The 19,191-nt window shown below is 34.1% G+C and overlaps 1 protein-coding gene across 1 annotated transcript in view; it reads left to right on the forward strand.

The window, feature by feature from the left end:
- Positions 1-19,191, forward strand: part of LOC150109930 (immunomodulatory peroxidase-like) — a 102,734-nt gene that overhangs the window by 15,232 nt on the left and 68,311 nt on the right. The window contains exon 2 of the mRNA XM_090399501.1: positions 17,568-17,709. Within this exon, the coding sequence (XP_090255627.1) occupies positions 17,568-17,709 (142 nt within the window). The remainder of the gene's footprint in view (positions 1-17,567; positions 17,710-19,191) is intronic.

Raw genomic sequence — 19,191 nt, forward strand, 5'->3', positions numbered from 1 at the left:
TTTTAGACATTTAATATACATCGCATTTCACTTGAATCACTTTATTTTCCGAACTTTGACCTGGTAGCGGTGAAAGCTCGTGAACATAATTAAGCCGACTTTAATGAGCTGTTGCGTGACAACTTCTCAAGCAGTCTGTGACGGAAGGAACTCGATGTCGAAGAATATTTGACCTGATTATAGTCATGCTGTACTAACATGGGAAATAGCAAAGTGGATGGATATTCCAATTATAAAAAAAGATTACAGGATTAACTCAGAACAGGAAATTATGGTCAGCTGAGAAAAATACTACGCTCTTTCTTACGGTATCAGTTGGTAGATGAGAAAGATAACTGCAGTGCATGGAAAGTATTTTTAAAAGCGCATCACTGATGCAATATTGGAATGTGTCCCTAGAGATCGATGAATGAACATGGCGAGATTGAAATGGATCGGCCATCTTATTATGGAAGAGATTATGGGGTAAAAAAAAAACTCATTGCTCAACAAACGAATGTCATTTTGATAAAATAAAATAAAATAAAGAGTATCAATCTGGTGTATGTCACATTGACCTCAGAGCTACCTCTACTGTGGAGGAGGTAACTCAGGTGTATGAGAAGGAGGTATTGAGCAGTGGCATAAATGGAATACGAACTTGGCAATGCAGATGGAAAGGATATGAGCAGGGATACTAAATGATGGTTCAGCGGAACTGGCTCTTTTGCGACTTGGCTGTATAATTTGAATCTAAGGACATGGAAAAATTCTCAAAGAATATATAATAGTCCCATTATATAAGGGTGCAATGAAAGAATGTTGGATAATCCTATTGTAGTAACAAATCTACATATCATTGTCTCTGGAGTGGTGGTGAAGATTTTGAAAGTGTTGGTAAGAAATCTCGTTCAGAAACGGGTTATCGCATATTCTATTCTCTGCAATGAAGGGAAGGTCACGTTTGAGTAATTTGCTCACTTTTCATAATAATGTCATGGTTGAGATAGACTAGGATTCAGCATGGGATTAGGGATCAGTCCTTGTCCCATTGATAATTTTTTTAATTTATCAATTCGTGCAGTAGGCCTACTGGCAATACCACGTTACATAAAGTGCGCCTAATACTCAACCTCGGAGGTGTTGTGGAAAAGAGCACACCTTTTACCACGTCTATCAGTTATCATTAAGACAGGGATGTCAACATTATGCAGAGATGCTCTTCTTGTTTTCCGTGTTTGGAACGCTTGTTTCATGCTCACATGTTCATAAAAATATTTAAATATCCAGATTTTGCTGCAATCAACAGCCAGTAATTTCCATTGCAAGTCGATATATTTCTGGGTTTGTACAATTTCTAACTTTCAACATAATGAGTGAGTAGGACTTGAAAGACTTTGCACTTTTTTTTTTTTTAACCTGCTAAACGAGTTTTATTTAGAAAGAGCACCTGATCGTTATACGTTAATACGAGTCCCCTGTGTATGTTTAGTCTTTTGATGAAACTACTCAACTTTGAGTTTAATGGGAGAGAATTTCTTTTACTAGTGTTTTTTAAGAGACGGTTGAAACGATGTTAGTTATCCATGGTAGACGAAGAACATTGATTCTGGTGATTTCTTCTGCATCTCTATACTTTCCAGTTAATAAAATATTTCTATTTAAAAGCCACTTTATAATCTAACAATTTTGATTAACTTTTAACACTCGGGAGGTCGCATCTGATCTGACACATACATGCTAATTGGTAACATGAATATTCTTTAACCTATCTATTGTATAGGTCGAAGGTCATGAGTAGCTGTGCATTCATATGTTACGAGTGATATTCCTCACTTTTTTTTTTGCTGTCAGTTTAGTTTAACACATATTATGTAAAGGTTTGTGATTGACAGTAAACTGTATCTGAGAGATACCGCGACTTCCGATGTCAGTATAGTATAGTTTAGTTTTTTTTATTTTATTCTTTGTTCAATAATTTCTAGATTGTAACTGCAAATAAATAAAACATCATCTATTACTGAAATAGAGAGCCAAAGACTTATTTTTTATCATACATATCCTCTAAGTTGACCGTCACTGAGTGGAGCCAACGTTGAGTTGGACGATCTTTCGGCACTATAGAGTGGTCTAGGGATCGTTCTAATTTTTATACAGGGCTTTACTTACGTATCAACCCCAACGTAGCTCATGCATGTCGTACGAGGCAACTAAAATGGATGCCAGGGAGGGTAATGGATGGCAATCTTGTAGCCAATGAAGTTCTAACTGAGGATCGGCTATTGCTATTACTCTCCTGCCATGATCAGAGCTTTATATATAGCTCAATAACACCTTATCCCTACACTGTCCTCTGCCGATAACGGGGAAGATGAAGAGCATTCTTGCCTCGCCTCTTTAAGCCAGTCCTTACAAGGACGACTGATATTGGCATAAAGTTTTTTGCACTCTTAAGTAAGCCTCTAGAGGTTTGTTTGCCGCCTCGAGGAGCGAAGGCTTTGCTTGATAACAGTACTTGATTCTGGTTGTGCCAGGCTGTGGTTCGATTTAAGCCATGAATATGTGTAGTGAATTGCTTACATTTCTTTATATTTTGATTTGATCTAACCTTTAGATCTATGCTTTCCAAAATGGATGATAATAAAATGTTATATATCATAATTTTGTTTTCGTAAAATTTACGCAAAATGTTTTGTTTTTAATTTTTTGTTTAGTTTCAGTTACAATTTCGTCACAACGAACTAAACCATCTCATTCGTATGCATACTGCTGAATACTGCTAAATATCATCAATCATCGAAAAACACCTTATGTCTTAATTTATATATATAATTCGGAATTAATATCTTAACAGAAATTCCAAAAGTTAGATTATGTGTATTTTTCTGATTTAGAGCTCTATCTTTATATATTAATTATAGTTTCATACGTTAAGGATAGATGGAACCACGTGTCAGCAACCTACAATAACCATTTTGAACGGAATAGTTATGTATATTTACATGTCTTTCTTAAATTAAAAGATACTAAAAACATATATTATACTTTAATTTCTAAACATTTATATATATTATTAATTAACCTTATAAATAAACTTTTAATAATATTATTGACTCTAATAATGCTTTAAAAATGAAAAGAAATTGTTCGCACCATACTTTTATTCGGATAACAAAAATTAAAATTTTGGTATATATTATACGATCAACACCTAACGTGAATCAATCGACCGTGAAATGCGGTGATTGATTCATTCAATCCAATACCCTTGGAGGGTAACGGATGGCAATGCTGTAGCCAATGAAGTTCTAACTGAGGCTCCGCTATTGCTGTTACCCTCCTGCCATGATCAGAGCTTTAATAGCTCAATAACACCTTATCCCTACACTGTCCTCTACAGATAACGGGGAAGATGAAAAGCATTCTTGCTTCGCCCCTTTAAGCCAGTCCTTATAAGGACGATCAACACCTTTTCCATACATTGTCTTCTACAGATAACGGGGAAGATGAAAAGCATTATTGCTTCGCCCCTTTAAGCCAGTCCTTATAAGGACTTAAGGACGATCAACGTTGGAGAAAAAACAAGACTGAAAAAGTCCTTTTTAGGACTTCCAGGGTAATAAATGGCAATGCTGTAGCCAATGAAGTTTTAACTGAGGCTCGGCTATTGCCGTTACCCAGCCATGACTACAGCTTTTTAGCTCAATAACACCCCATCCACACAGATTATCTTCATTCAGATGACGGGATAAAGAGTCAAGGACTCAGTCCATCGCCCAGTTCTTTTAAGAGACGATCAACGTTGGGTGGGCTTGATTGTTTCATTCATTCAATCCAATACCCCTGGAGGGTGATGAGATACGTTGAACTCACAAATTATTAATTATTTTTTATTAATGGTGTTGCTACAATGCTGTAGCCAATGAAGTTCTAACTGAGGCTCGGCTATTGCTGTTACCCTCCTGCCATGATCAGAGCTTTAATAGCTCAATAACAACCTATCCCTATACTGTCCTCTAGAGATAACGGGGAAGATGAAAAGAATTCTTGCTTCGCCCCTTTAAGCCAGTCCTTATAAGGATAAGGACGATCAACGTTGAAGACTGAAAAAGTCCTTTTTAGGACTTCCACGGTAACAAATGGCAATGCTGAACCGAGGAAGTTAACTGAGGTTCGGCTGTTGCTGTTATCCTGGGTGATGAGTTTTTGAGTTCGCTCCCTTAAGGGAGCACTTTGAGTCTCCGGGGAGAGTGTTCTCCGGCACGGCCCGCTGAGGGGCTTTGTCGGTGAATTATTTTCCTCGGAATTTGAGCGGTTCTGCTCAGTGGTCGGGGAGCCCGTCACTGAGTGGAACCAACGCTGAGATATGGACGGTCTTTCGCCCACTATGGAGTGGCCTAGAGATCGTCCGATTTTTTGAGATTTTACCCTTTACTTACTAACCAGGGTAATAAATGGCAATGCTGTAGCCAATGAAGTTTTAACTGAGGCTCGGCTATTGCCGTTACCCAGCCATGACTACAGCTTTTTAGCTCAATAACATCCCATCCACACAGATTATGTTCATTCAGATGACGGGATAAAGAGTCAAGGACTCAGTCCATCGCCCAGTTCTTTTAAGAACGATCAACGTTGAACTTAGTCATCCAATACCCTTGGAGGGTAATGGATGTCAATGCTGTAGCCAATGAAGTTCTAACTGAGGCTCGGCTATTGCTGTTACCTTCCTGCCATGATCAGAGCTTTAATAGCTCAATAACACCTTATCCCTACACTGTCCTCTACAGATAACGGGGAAGATGAAAAGCATTCTTGCTTCGCCCCTTTAAGCCAGTCCTTATAAGGACGATCAACGTTAGTAAGCTGTGGTGTGTGTGTGAATCAGCTTATATTTCGTATGCTTACTTGTATTTTAATGACATATATTTATTTATACATATATTTATATATATAAATGACGTATGCATATGTTTTAATGACATATATTTATATAAATAAATGACGTATACATATATATGTTTTAATGACATAATTTATACATATATTTATATAAATGACGTTGCATATATATATTTTATATATACTTATGTATTAATGACATATATTTATATATTTATACATATATTTATATAAATGACGTGTGAAAAAAAAATATATTTTATATATACTTATGTATTAATGACATATATTTATATATAAATGACATGTATACATATATATATTTATATATACTTATGTATTAATGACATATATTTATATATAAATGACATGTATACATATATATATTTATATATACTTATGTATTAATGACATATATTTATACATATATTTATATAAATGACATGTATACATATATATAAATATATATTTCTCTTGCTTACTACATATACATATATAAATAAAGCTTTATATATATAAATGTCATACATACATATATGATCTCTTGCTTACTTATGTATTAAGGACACCTACCCCCCCCCACCCCCCCACACACATAAATATATATATATATAGCTTAAAGCTTTACATATATATATATATATATACATACATATATGATCTCTTGCTTACTTATGTATTAACGACATATATATATATATATATATATATATATATTAATGACACACACACACACACACACACACACACACACACACATATATATATATATATATATATATATATATATATATATATATATATATATATATATGTCATTAATTAGGAGATTAGGAGTTAAAATAACCAAGTTTATAAATAACTTGGTTATCCTAATATATATATATATATCATATTCATATATATAGAATTAAATATATAATATATATATATAGGAATTAAATACGAGTTTAGGACAGTTGATACTAGCATAACCTGGATTCGAAACCTACCTACGACATGCGAAAATTTATACGGACTTTTCAACTAAATGTGAGTTAGTTGGCTACATACGAACGATGAACAAATGGTTTGTTGGAAATGTTTTGCAGTAATGGACGTAGCTATTCAGATTCAATGAAACATGCATGCATTTTCATTTGCCCTTGTCTATTTGTATTCAAGAAATGCTGGTAGGATTACGTCATATATTCGAAATACATTTTAACTGCGATTTATTGAAAATTTTTGAAAATTTTATCATATAAAAATAAAATAAGCTTGTGAGTTAAGAATTAGCACTGAGCGTTGTAATGAGTTCGCAAGACATTAATAATCTGTAATGATGTATTCTGAACGCACAGACTTCTATTTGTCGTATTTGCTCTGTTTACGATTTTCTTTTTCAAGAATATTGCATTAAATGGCTGTTCGTAAACAGGACAGGTCTTTCACCAAAACTATTTGTATTTCAATGAGGTTTTTTTTTTTTTAATTTAAATGCAACAGGTTTAAGATATATCAAACGCTTAGGTTTGTATTTACTTTGTATTTACTGAAACCGAACAATATGCAAATTATAAGATACAAACTTTCTCATCTCCCCCTGAAATACGTTATAAACAAGGACTGAGTAAATTGACTGAGACAATTGTAAACTTGCATTGTAAATGTATCATAACAAATATGCTTATTTTTTAACAGTCATCAACTGAGTCAGTAATATTTTTTTCATATTGCGATATCTTCCCCTCTAGAATAATAAATATGATGGAATTAGTCACAGATTTTTTAGATGAGACATTAAATTATTACTGAAGATAAATGAAATATAATTTTATTATTATAATTAAATATTAAAGTTACATAAAAATAAATAAATATTAGGTTAAATAGCTAATAATGATTTAAATAAGAAGGCTGATCAAAAATCTACCATTTTATTTTTAATTTCTCATACTGAGAATATTTACAATCCATAACTTCCGATAATAGCCCATGCATGTCATACGTGGCGACTAAAATGGGTACCCAGGGAGGGTAATGGATGGCAATGCTGTAGCCAAAGAAGTTTTAATTGAGACTCAGCTATTGCTGTTACCCTCCTGCCATGATCAGAGCTTATAGCCCTATATTATTACCCCATCCATACATTTTATTCTACAGATAACGGGAAATATAAAAAGCATCCTTGCTTCGTCCATCTGGCCAAAAAAAAAAAACCGTCTAGCGCCTGCTGCTTGTTTACGTTCAGGATCTTCTCCTTATTGCTTTCGATACTGATGTAGCGTCTCTTGCCGGTTGGAGCTGTTTACGGGCTGTGAAGAGTGTGGAAGACTTCACAATGAAACAGGCCTATGAGCCTACAAGTATGATCCCGCATGTCCAAGGACTGACTTGCCAGCACACGCCTGTTGACTGGAGAAGTCAACTACCAGAAATCTAGAGGTGTTGTGTGTGTGTCGGGGGGGAATGATGTCGTGATCTTACTTGGCTTTAGCACAAATTGCCTACCTCGCTAAAAACCTAATATTCACCACTGGTCCTCTTTTTTCGGTGGGGCCATTGACCTCATACAAATTTCGTGCAGAAGGGGGGGGGGCAGCAGGAATTTAAGCTGGATTGGAGCCAGTGCAATGCAAGAATCACGAAACACTCCGAAAGTACAATAGTAAAACCTAAAAGAATGCAGCTGTCTAGTTAACACGTCCTTGAATCATAAATGTATTTTTTTTTTTTTTTTTTTTTTTTTTTACAGTGATCATGCTGTACTGACCTGGGAAGCGGCTCTGTGAATGGATATTCCATTTAGAAAAGGTTAAAATGGTTTTATATGGAGATTTCTTGTAATCCGTATTCCTCCCAAAATGATATTAATACGGATCACATGTTTTTGTGACTGATAGCTAACAGTAGTTGAGTGCAGTGGCGCACTCAGGATTTAATCTTAGGGGAGCGAGTTGAGTGAACGATTTGAGAATACACACTACGCATCGCATACGACCTGTGACCAAGCATCTGCAGTGATCGCCAATACATGATATCCGTGATCTCCTCTGGCCCGGCTCAGGCAAACGAAGTAGCGAAGTAGTCCTCCCGAGCACTACTTCGTTCGCCTTGCGTTCACAGCGGCCGTGATTGCCGAGAGTTATAGGGTATTCCCACCTTATGCGACCGCTAATTCATAAGTAGTATAGAAACAGAAGACACGACACAACATTAAAAAAAAAAAAAAATTAATTAGGAAAAGATATTTGGGAAATTTTCTTGGTGCCAGGGCCCCCCTTGATTCCCCTCTGGGTGTGCTGGTTAAGTGCAAGGGCTATTCCATTTTATATTTTAACATTTCAGATTATTGATATTAATTATAGTTCCAGATAAAGTAAATTATTTTATGATGTCGTAAATCCACTATTAGCATCCTATTTAAGCTATTTTATTCAAACATACTGATATTTCTGTTATTTTTCCTCAATATACAGGATTTAGGTAACACTTATGGATCCCTACCACTCTTGTAAAACACCAACTAACTTCTCTTCGCGTAGACTGCATTCGTACCAAGGTATTTCCAACCAAAGCCTTCGTCGAAAAACACTTCGCGACGGAGCTCTTGAATCATCTAAATTATAAAATGCCAAAAATTATTCACTTTTTTTTTTCATCGGACACCCATTCGATTTATAAAATTATTTAATTTTAAAAATCGAATGTTTCGACACAAAATTTAGAAAAGAATGTTGATTTCCAATATTATCATTATTATGTTATTAAGAACACTATTTTAATAATATTTTAAATAACATTTCCACATGCATATGTTGGTCTTTGGTGCAAATGTGAGCGTGTGGATCTTAAAATTACAAAATATAGTTGTTCAAAACGTTTTTTTTTTTTCAGATCTTTTTTCATTTGCATCTTGGAATACAACACACTTATAAATAAAGTAACATTTTGCCTTAGAGTTTAATATGAATAACTTTTAAATCTCTGTTCAATGAAAAAAAGTATTAAAATATACTGTAAGTAATAACATCAATTGACAAAAGTACTTTTAGGTTTTGTTCATCATCCAAAAATAAGTAAATAAAGACAAAACAAAATTATTTACAATTTCAGAAAAACATTCCGCAGGTTGTTTTTTTATTAAAGAAAGTTAGTAGGGTTCATATCTATCATCCTATCAGTGGTCCTAACAGGTTTAAGCGTCCACGACCTTTCTAGAGACGCTTCACGAAGTCGCTGATGCTTTGGTAATATGAGTACGCTCTCTTAAGGTTTTTGCCTTAAGGGAGCAATTTGAGTCTCCGGGGAAAGTGTTCTCTGGTGAGGGGCTTTGTCGGTGAATGCTTTTCTTCGGAATATGAGCGGTGGTGGTGGGTGGAAGGCCATCACTGAGTGGAGCCACCGCTGAGATGGACGGTCTTTCGTCCACGATTGAGTGGCCTAGGGATCGTCCGAATTTTTAGAGACGGCTTTACCTTTAGATAAGACTTTCTAAGTATTTTTGAACTTCGCAACCGTAACTCGAGGATAAGGTGGTTTGCCCTATGCCTCTGGGTGTGTCCTATGTCTCTAGATGCGTGTGTTCACGAGGCCAGTTTGCCTTTCCATCCCCCCAGAACAGGCAAAGTAAACCTGAGTTTCCATGTAAAAAAGAAAAAAAAACTCCACCTTCTTATGAGACCAGCCAATTGACGTTTAGTCGAACGAGATCATAAGGATTCCTCACGTCACTGAGGTTCAATCATGTGAGGAACTTTGATCTGGTTCCTCACGTCACTGATGGGAATCGAACCCAAGTCAAAGGGCTTCGTTTATACCGACTGAGCTACGGAAGCTCCGTTGGTAAGGTTACGTTACACAATTTTAAATAACATCACTAAAAATTTAAAACCACAAGAACAAATGAACAATGTTTTTTTTTTGGGGGGGAGTAGATAGACTGAGTCCCTGACTCTTTATCCAGTTATCTACTCCCCCTATATTGAGCTATATAAGTTCTGATCATGGCAGGAGGGTAACAGCAATACCCGAGCGTCAGTTAAAACCTCATTGGCTACAGTATCTCCATCCATTACCGCCCTGATTACCCATTTTAGTCGCCTCGTACGACATGCATGGGCTGCAGTGGAGATATTCTTATCCTGGGTACCACACGGGAATGTAACAGCGAATCGTTATAAGGACTGGCTTAAAGGGGCGAAGCAAGAATGCTTTTCATATTCCCCGTTATCTGTAGAGGACAGTATAGGGATAAGGTGTTATTGAGCAATTAAAGCTCTGATCATGGCAGGAGGGTAACAGCAATAGCCGAGCCTCAGTTAGAACTTCACTGGCTACAGCATTGCCATCCATTACACTCCAAGCGTATTGGATTGAATGAATTAATCACCGCATCTCACGGTCGATTTAACGGCGAATATCTACGTTTCGCATATTTCTATTATTTGATGGAAATATTTGTTAGGTGTTGGAAGTAAATTAACAGTATTTAGTAAAAAAAAATTAAATTTTAAAAATAATTGATTATTTTGATAAAAATATTAGAATTTTTAATTTTATTTATAATAAATAAATACAATCTCAATCAATTTTTCAGTCCGACTTTTACTATTATTATTTTTTTTTTTTTAAAAAAGTTCAAATTTTATCCAGGACATGGACGTCTACTAAATTCTGTTTTCCTTTGCACTAAAACCAATTTCGTAACGGCAACTCAGCTAAATTTCTAAGCAAATTTAATTTGAAGATTAAAACCAAGTTATTAACTTAACATTGATTAGAAGAAAACAAAATGGATTTTAAATTGTCTCTATATTACCATTTCATGCATTATTTTTTATTCTACCGATATTGAATTCCTGCAAATTTTCTTTTTCTCTTGTAGGATTACGAAAATTTTAGAATCAGGTCTCAATCTGAAATGGAATGGCGACGACATATTTAAGGAAGAATGGAAGGCAAGAACGAAGAATCACCTCTAATAAAGAAAGATAAATGTCTTAAATTTAAGCATCTTCCAAGGAGATTTGCTCCTTTGGCATTTGGGTATGCGCTTTCATCCCGTGCTTGTTTGCGTATTAGTGTGTATTAATCGCTATTCAAACGTATATCAACCAAGAATGGTGAAGCACTGAGGAATTTCAGAGCACACTTCCGTCATTTTAATGAACAGATCCTTTCTGTTGTATGTTAATTAACTCTCAGCGTTTGTTTGATTATGTTGTCTGCAACTTTTTTTCATTAAAATAATTATATTTCATATTGAAATATAATTATTTTATATTTCAGAATTCTATAAATGCAATCGATGTCATTATTTTAATTGAATTTGTTAGCCTTTGATTGGATTTCTTCAATTAATTTCAAATGAGATTAAGAATTCTTGAAAAATTCGATCCCTTAATTTTCACCAGACTAAGTATGCGGACACTTTATACACTAAGATAACTGAATACACACTCATTACTTACATTTATCTCTATTAATATAATATAATTTTACCATTTTTGGAGAACTTTTAATCTTTTTTAAATTTGATCTTACACCTGAAAAGGGAAATCACAACGATTTAGTATCTACAAAGTTGAAGCCTATTTAAAATCTAAATATTTTTAAAACTGACCAAAAGCTGTAATAAAAATTCTAACTATACGAAAAAGAAAAACAGATGAGTAGAGGATTTAAGCCTCTATCCGTCGCGCGGGACTGGTTTCCCACTCATCCCCACATACGCGCGATGAGTACTCACACTGTGGCATAATACATATACGTTCATCTGCAATACTTTTCTCATAGGAAATAAAGTACTTCTGAAGCGAATAAGAGTACGTCTGTTTTTGTATGTAAAGTATCTGAAAATTTTCACGTGTTAAAAATGAATCGAATATTCAAGTAACAAAGGAGGAATTGCGATTTAGATGCAGCTATAACCTGTTTTTTTTTTTTTTTCATGAGATTCAGGCATCCGCTAAGTAGGATGCTGTCTCACATCGCGTGAGGAAAGTCGTTTCACTGCTCAAATATCTTCACAGGGCATTCGTGTTAAAGTGGACGCACATACACAGTGAGTGGGAAGTATATGTGGGTATATGAATATTATATTTTGATTAGATATTGTTCCAGTTTTAATCCTACGAGTATACCCAAGTTTAAACCTTCTAAAGTAACTTCACAAGTAGTATATTTATTCTTGTATTAACTTTCTTCTAATGTTTACAATTAAAATAGAAAAATAATTTTTATATAGTATTGTATAATATACACTTGGTGGAGACATAATTCAAACGTAATTCTAAACTGTGCAATTGAGGTGCTTGGTGAAACATCCCGAAAGATTAGAGAGAGGAAGGAGGGTTGGTGGTGGAATGATAATGTACAAGATGCAGTGACGGCTGAGAGAAAGGCAAAGCAGAAGTGGGATGAGTCAAGAGTGGAAGAGAACAGAGAGGAATACAGAGAGAAAAAGCGAGAAGCCAAAAGAGTTATTGCACAGGCGAAGGCCATGGCGTATCAAGACTTTTATGATCAATTAGGAACAAAGGAAGGACAGAGAAAGCTTTATCGATTGGCAAAATGTAGAAATAAAGCATCAAAGGATATCGTACATGTGAAGCAGATAAAAGACTCTGGAGGAAGGGTATTAAGGAGGGATGTGGATATAAGAAACAGATGGAGAATATACTTTGCAGGGCTTTTGAATGAAGAAAATGCAAGGACTCACAAAGGAGACAGGGAGCCTAATGAGGGGATGGTGCAGAACATTAGTAGAGTGAAAATGAAGGAAGCCAAAAAGAGGATGAAGAATGGAAAATCGGTAGGCCCTGATAGGATCCCAGTGGAGGAATAGAAGGCACGGGGGGAAGAGGAAATTGACCAGCTGTGAGAACTGTTAATAAAAGTTTGTCAACAGGAAAATATACCCGAGGAATGGAGGGAAAGAACTCTTGTCCCCATCTACAAGAGAAAAGGGGATGCACAAGACTGTAAGAATTACAGAGTAATAAAGATATCCCACACAATGAAAATTCTAGTGAAGGTTCTTGATTAAAGACTGAGGAAGGAGATGGAGATTGCAAAGGAGCAATTTGGCTTCATGCCTAGTCGATCGACGATAGATACTATCTTTGAGTTACGACAGATGATGAAAAAGTTTCGAGAGAAGCAACGGGAGCTACACCTGGTTTTTATTGATCTGGAGAAAGCGTATGATAGTGTGCCAAGGCAAGAAGTGTGGAGGTGTCTGAGGAAGAAGAAGGTACCGGAGATATATGTCAGGCTGGTGCAGGAGATGTACAGAAATGTGAAGACAAGAGTTCAGACCTGCCTGAGAGAGAGAGAGAGAGAGAGAGAGAGAGAGAGAGAGAGATAGTTTTCCAGTGACAGTTGGCTTGCATCAAGGGTTAGCATTAAGTCCGTTACTGTTTAGTTTTGTGACGGAGGCGGGTGGTGACGGAGGAAGTGAGAGAAGACGCCTTGGATTATATTTGTTGCAAAGTGGATAGCAGCCAAAAAAAAAAAAAACCCGCAGAAGAATAGTCCTTATAAGGACTGGCTTGAAGGGGCGAAGCAAGAATGCTTTTTATCTTCTCCGTTATCTGTAGAGGACAGTGCAGGGATAAGGTTATTGAGCTATTAAAGCTCTGATCATGGCAGGAGGGTAGCAGCAATAGCCGGGCTTCAGTTAGAATTTCATTGGCCATAGCATTGCCATCCATTACCCTCCAAGGGTCATCATCCAATCAAATTCAAAGTCATAATCACCGCAGAAGAAGAAGATTATATATATATATATATATATATATATATATATATATATAGTTTTATGGAACATACATAGTTTTATGGGGAAAAAAATTCAATGACTAGAACCGAGATTTAATTAAAAAGGTTTTAATATAAACACACTACTAGTTTCGGCCTGTATCAGCCTTCTTCAGGTGACATTATAAAAGAAAAAACACTAAACATTGAGGGTTAAAAGACTATGACGTAGTATATTATATTATGTATAAAGACTGTCTATGTTGTTCATAGTCTTTTAACCCTCAATGTTTAGTGTTTTTTCTTTTATAATGTCACTTGAAGAAGGCTGTTACAGGCCGAAACTAGTAGTGTGTTTATATTAAAACCTTTTTAATTAAATCTCGGTTCTAGTCATTCAATTTTTATTCCATAAAACTATATATATATATATCTCCCAACAATGCAACAAATGAAAGAACAGCTTCAAATACAACTACAACATTTTAATGCTAATTATGTATAAAGACTGTCTATGATGTTCATAGTCTTTTAACCCTCAATGTTTAGTGTTTTTTCTTTTATAATGTCACCTGAAGAAGGCTGTTACAGGCCGAAACTAGTAGTGTGTTTATATTAAAACCTTTTTAATTAAATCTCGGTTCTAGTCATTCAATTTTTTTTTCATAAAACTATGTATGTTAACCGAGTCAATGATCATTCTGTCATATATATATATATATATATGACAGAATATATATATATATATATATATATATATATATATATATATATATATATATATATATATATATATATATATAAAGTTATAATTATAGTTATAAAAAGTTATAAAGTTATAAAGTTATAATTCGTTCAGCGTTCGCTATAATGCGATAAAATACTGTAGTCTTAAATGGGTAAGTCTATTTTACTAATCCTACCTCTACAGGAACAAAAAGCGCTCATGATTTTAAAATAATTAAAAATCTCTAACTATTTTTTAAAAATTAAAACTAACAAATTATACGGTGATTCTATTTTATTTTCGACCATTCTTAGTTAGCATCTTAAAATTTTCGACCATTCTTAGTTAGCATCAATTTTAATTGATACTAAGTAAGAAATACGTTTCGCCAATTTAGCTGTTTGGCTTCTTCTAGGTGAATAAAAGAGATACAAAACAACTTAAACACTTAAACTATTAATTCTTTCATGAACAGTTTAAGTGTTTAAGTTGTTTTATATCTCTTTTATTCACCCCGAAGAAGCCAAACAGCTAAGTTGGCGAAACTTGTTGGTATTTCTTACTTAGCATCAATTAAAATCCTTCGGCCAATAAAACCCAGTTTATATTAATTTTCTAACAAATGATATTTTATTTCATTAGAAAATAATATGAAATAAATTTAATTTAATGAGTTTAATAAAATAGGAAGGATAATTAAACTAAGATTCACTTCTACAGACAAGGAAGTTATGATATCGGTAGTAACTGTCTGGCGAGACCAATATTAGATAAAATTTTGACATCCCTTAAACTTAGCTTTACTTCCCATGAGTTTTAAGGGATGTCAAAATTCGGAGAAGATTGACTGAGCGTGTAGAGGGACTGTACAATTGTTATAAGAATCGGGTGGTTAATTGCAACATGAGGAATTTTTTCTAATAGTGAACGTAAAGGTAATTTGTGATTCATAAAGTTTATAAGTTAGTTCATCTGTAAAAAAATAGATGGCGCCTTTGGCGGAATCAAGCTTTTCCCGAAGAAAAAATAAAAAAGTAGTAAAGAACACAAAATTAGAATGACTATATTATTGACGTTAAAATCACAGAGAGTATGACATAATCCGGACTTCATTACCGAATTATTATAGAAGCTGTGAATTTACATAAATTTCAAGCAGAATTGCATAGTTATAATGCTGAACGATAAGCTCATTATAATTGTGTGTGATGATATGATAGCGCTCAGCACGTCAGTAGTGTCATATGTCTGTATATAAATGTGCGGAAAAATAAATAAAATTGGTGAGAGATGAACCAAAGGAATAATATTCAGGGAAAAAGTTACAAAATGGAGAATTTCTTCAGAAAAAAACATGAACAAGATATATTGTATTTTAAAGTTCCTTAATAAGGATAAAAGAATGAAAATATGAATGTGAATACGTTCAAACTGTTCTCCCTTTTAAGTGCTATCCAATTATTATAAAGTCACATCTAACGAAATGAATTTACCCACATTTTCATGATATACGAAAGGAAAGTTTTTTCAGTTATTTTTGTTGCTTAAAATCTTAAAATATTAGCAGTGGTAATGAGATTACTCAGCTCGTGATTAGAGATATATTGATATGGCGAAAGCATGCAGAGAAATTATCTGATTATTTAAAATGAATCCTCAGTATTTGGCAGAATGTTTTGCACTTCAGCGGTTTGCGTTTCCTAGCATTGTGTATCCCTCCCTATTTTTTTCCATGTTTATAGTTTTTGGTCTATCAGCGTTGGTGCTATTGTCAGCTGGTTTCCCGTTCATGAAATAAGGAGATGATTTTCTTAAGTAGCCTTCTTCGTAGCAGTAGATGTGGAAAGAAGTAAATTTAAGTTTATTTGTATACTAGGTAAACGTTTAAAATATTATAAAGTTCTAACTATGCTGCATGTATGTAACACTTCATTGTAAAGGTGCTGGTACTGCGTACTGTTAAGTACCGGTGCAAAAAAAGCATCCTATGCACACACACGTACACACATCTACATTCAGAATATCATATTTCAATAGGAATTCGATAGTAAAAGGTCATAAAACCGATGCATGTTGTTCGCTCAGGCCTGCTAACTGTGTCATTGAGAGCAACCTGTGAACCACATGCGAATACAGTAGTTCTTATTATGCCATCTGTACTACTAATGTAATTCTTGATAAGGTTTTTTGGGAGTCTGACGGCCTCATTTGGTTAAATTGTAGAATTTTAGTAATTAAGGAAAAAGTTCCAGCTGTTACGTCTGATGAAATCTAGGATAATTTCTCTCAAATACCAGAAACTGTCATGTTGCGCTGTTACAAGATAATGTCACACAAAAAATACTGAACAAGTTTGTGACGTGTCTTTCACTTTTGCTTCCTTTTTTCCCCCTAGCTATACAGGTACATAATGTAAAAATAAAATGTAATTTGAAGAAATAAAGATTGGACTAGGGTTTTTTTCGGTGCTTGCTATTATTTGTACTCTTCAATAGCAAGCGGTATTTCCACGTTAAATAAAATCAATAGTAGCAAGCACCGACTATAAATTGGTTATAGACTATCTCCTGGATAGAAGTTGTCTGTGTTCAAGTATAATAACAATGGGAAACTGTTGTGACTTGAGTGACTTTCAATGAAAAAATTTTTGATTGATTTTAATTCTTATTTTAGAATTAAATCACTACTTGCTTTTAATTATTATTAATTTAATAACAGAAATAATAGCATATAACAGAAATAACAGAAATAACAGCCACATGCGGCCACCGTGGCCGCATGTGGCTCCTCTTAAGTTTTATTGCTGCTCAACTAACAAATAAAAAATATGTATAATTTTTCTTAATTTTCTAGCAGACATGGGACAATCATCTAATAAAGCTTTTCTGAATGATGATAATAATTTAAGTAAACTCGAGGAAAAGCCAAAAAAAAAAAAAAAGGGAAAAAAGCGATGTTTTTCTCTAAAAATCATCGATGTTTGTTTGCCATCCTAATAAGCTGTATTTTGTTGCTCGATTGGTCAATTTTTTGAGTGGCTTGATGAAATTTGCTGTTCATATGCTGTTCGGCAGTGTAGTTATATTTATATTACCTTGTCAGAAAATTTAAAAAGATGCATTACTGAATTTCGTACTTCTTATATTAATAAAAAGGTAATAATTTAAATTCCAAATGATTTAAATATTAATATTTTATTTTTAATATTTTATTATAGAATATTTTGCAGCATGACACTTGAATATAAACAGAAGCGGAGGTATATCGAAGAACATAAAAATTTTAAGGAAGAATGGGAAGAAGACTGTGCTTTAATTGAGAAAAATGGTAAAGCTTTTTTCCTCATGTGTAGTTCAACAGTGAGCAATTTCAAAGTAGGGAATTTTAAACGTCATTATGAAATATTGCAACACAAGTTTTCATCTCAATATCGAGAAAAGTCTGAAATACGAATTAAAAAGCTTAAATCATTGAAATCTTTAGTTAATAGCCAAATTAACTTAATGCAAAATTTACTGAAGAATCTAAAACTGTAATAGAGGCTAGTTTTAAAATATCATGGAACATCGCACGTGCAATACGGCCTTATACCGAAGCGGAATTTATTAAGCAAAACATTCTTGATACAATTGAGTCCCTGGACCGTAATAATTCAACATTTTTAAATTATTACCGATATTCCTACCTCACGACATACGATTGAACGTCGAATTTCAGAAATAAACGTGGATTTATTATCCAAATTAGAAAACGATGTAAAAGACTGTGTAGCATTTAGTTCGGAGCTTGACGAATCAACTGACATTACAGTCGAACCACAATTAGCAATTTTTGTTCGTTTCGTTCTTGAGGACGGAGTGACGCGAGAAGAATTATTAGATTTAATAGCATTAAAAGATAGTACTCGGGGCGTTGATATTAAGGAAGCTTTCGCTGTTGCCCTTAAAAATGTTCCAAAAAGTAAATTAGTAAGTGTGGCTACTGATGGAGCAGGCAATGGTGGGTAAGAATGTAGGATTAATTGGACTTTTAAAAAAAGATGAAAGCATTCCCGATTTCATGCCAATTCATTGTATTCTGCATCGAGAACATCTTGTTGCAAAACACTTTAATTTTGAACGTGTGTTTACACCACTCATAAAAATTGTAAATTTCATTCGGACAAAAAAAAAAAAAAAAAAAAAAAAAAAAAACCACCGTCAACTTCGAAATTTTATTGATGAACTTGATTTGAATGAACAAATAAATGATTTATCGTTGTACTGCATAGTGAGATGGTTATCTACGTACGATGTATTGAACAAATTTGTAGCTTTATTGGAACCTATTATCGAATTCCTACAATTAAAAAACAATGAATGGATCCAGGACTTAATGTTTTTTTTACCGATATAATGGAACATTTACAAAATTTCAATGTGTCGCTGCAAGGCAAGGACAAGAATATTTCAGAATTGAGTCAAAGCATTTTTAGTTTTAAAAAAAAAGTACAACTTTTTCATAAAAATATGAGTGAAAAAACATTCAATCACTTTCCACGTTTGAAAAAAGCGACTTCAGGATGTGATATTCTTCCTACATCCATCAGTAACTATCGAGCAAAATTAAACAACCTGTTGGACGATCTTGAAGAACAATTTGTAGACTTACAAGAATTTAAACCATCTATCGCATTTCTATTAAATCCATCTGAAATTCATGTAATTAACAACGGTTTCGCGCTTTTAAAAAGCTTACTTCCTGGAACGGCACCAGGAGAAATGGAGTTAATAGAAATGCAAGAAGACGAAGGTCTTAAAATGTTACATAAATCAGTAAATTCAATCAATGAGTTTTGGAAA

This window comes from Typopeltis vanoorti, chromosome 1 (assembly GCF_054136105.1).
Source record: "Typopeltis vanoorti isolate ZY-2024b chromosome 1, IOZ_Tvanoo_1.0, whole genome shotgun sequence".
In the NCBI taxonomy this organism is placed as follows: Eukaryota; Metazoa; Arthropoda; class Arachnida; order Uropygi; family Thelyphonidae; genus Typopeltis; species Typopeltis vanoorti.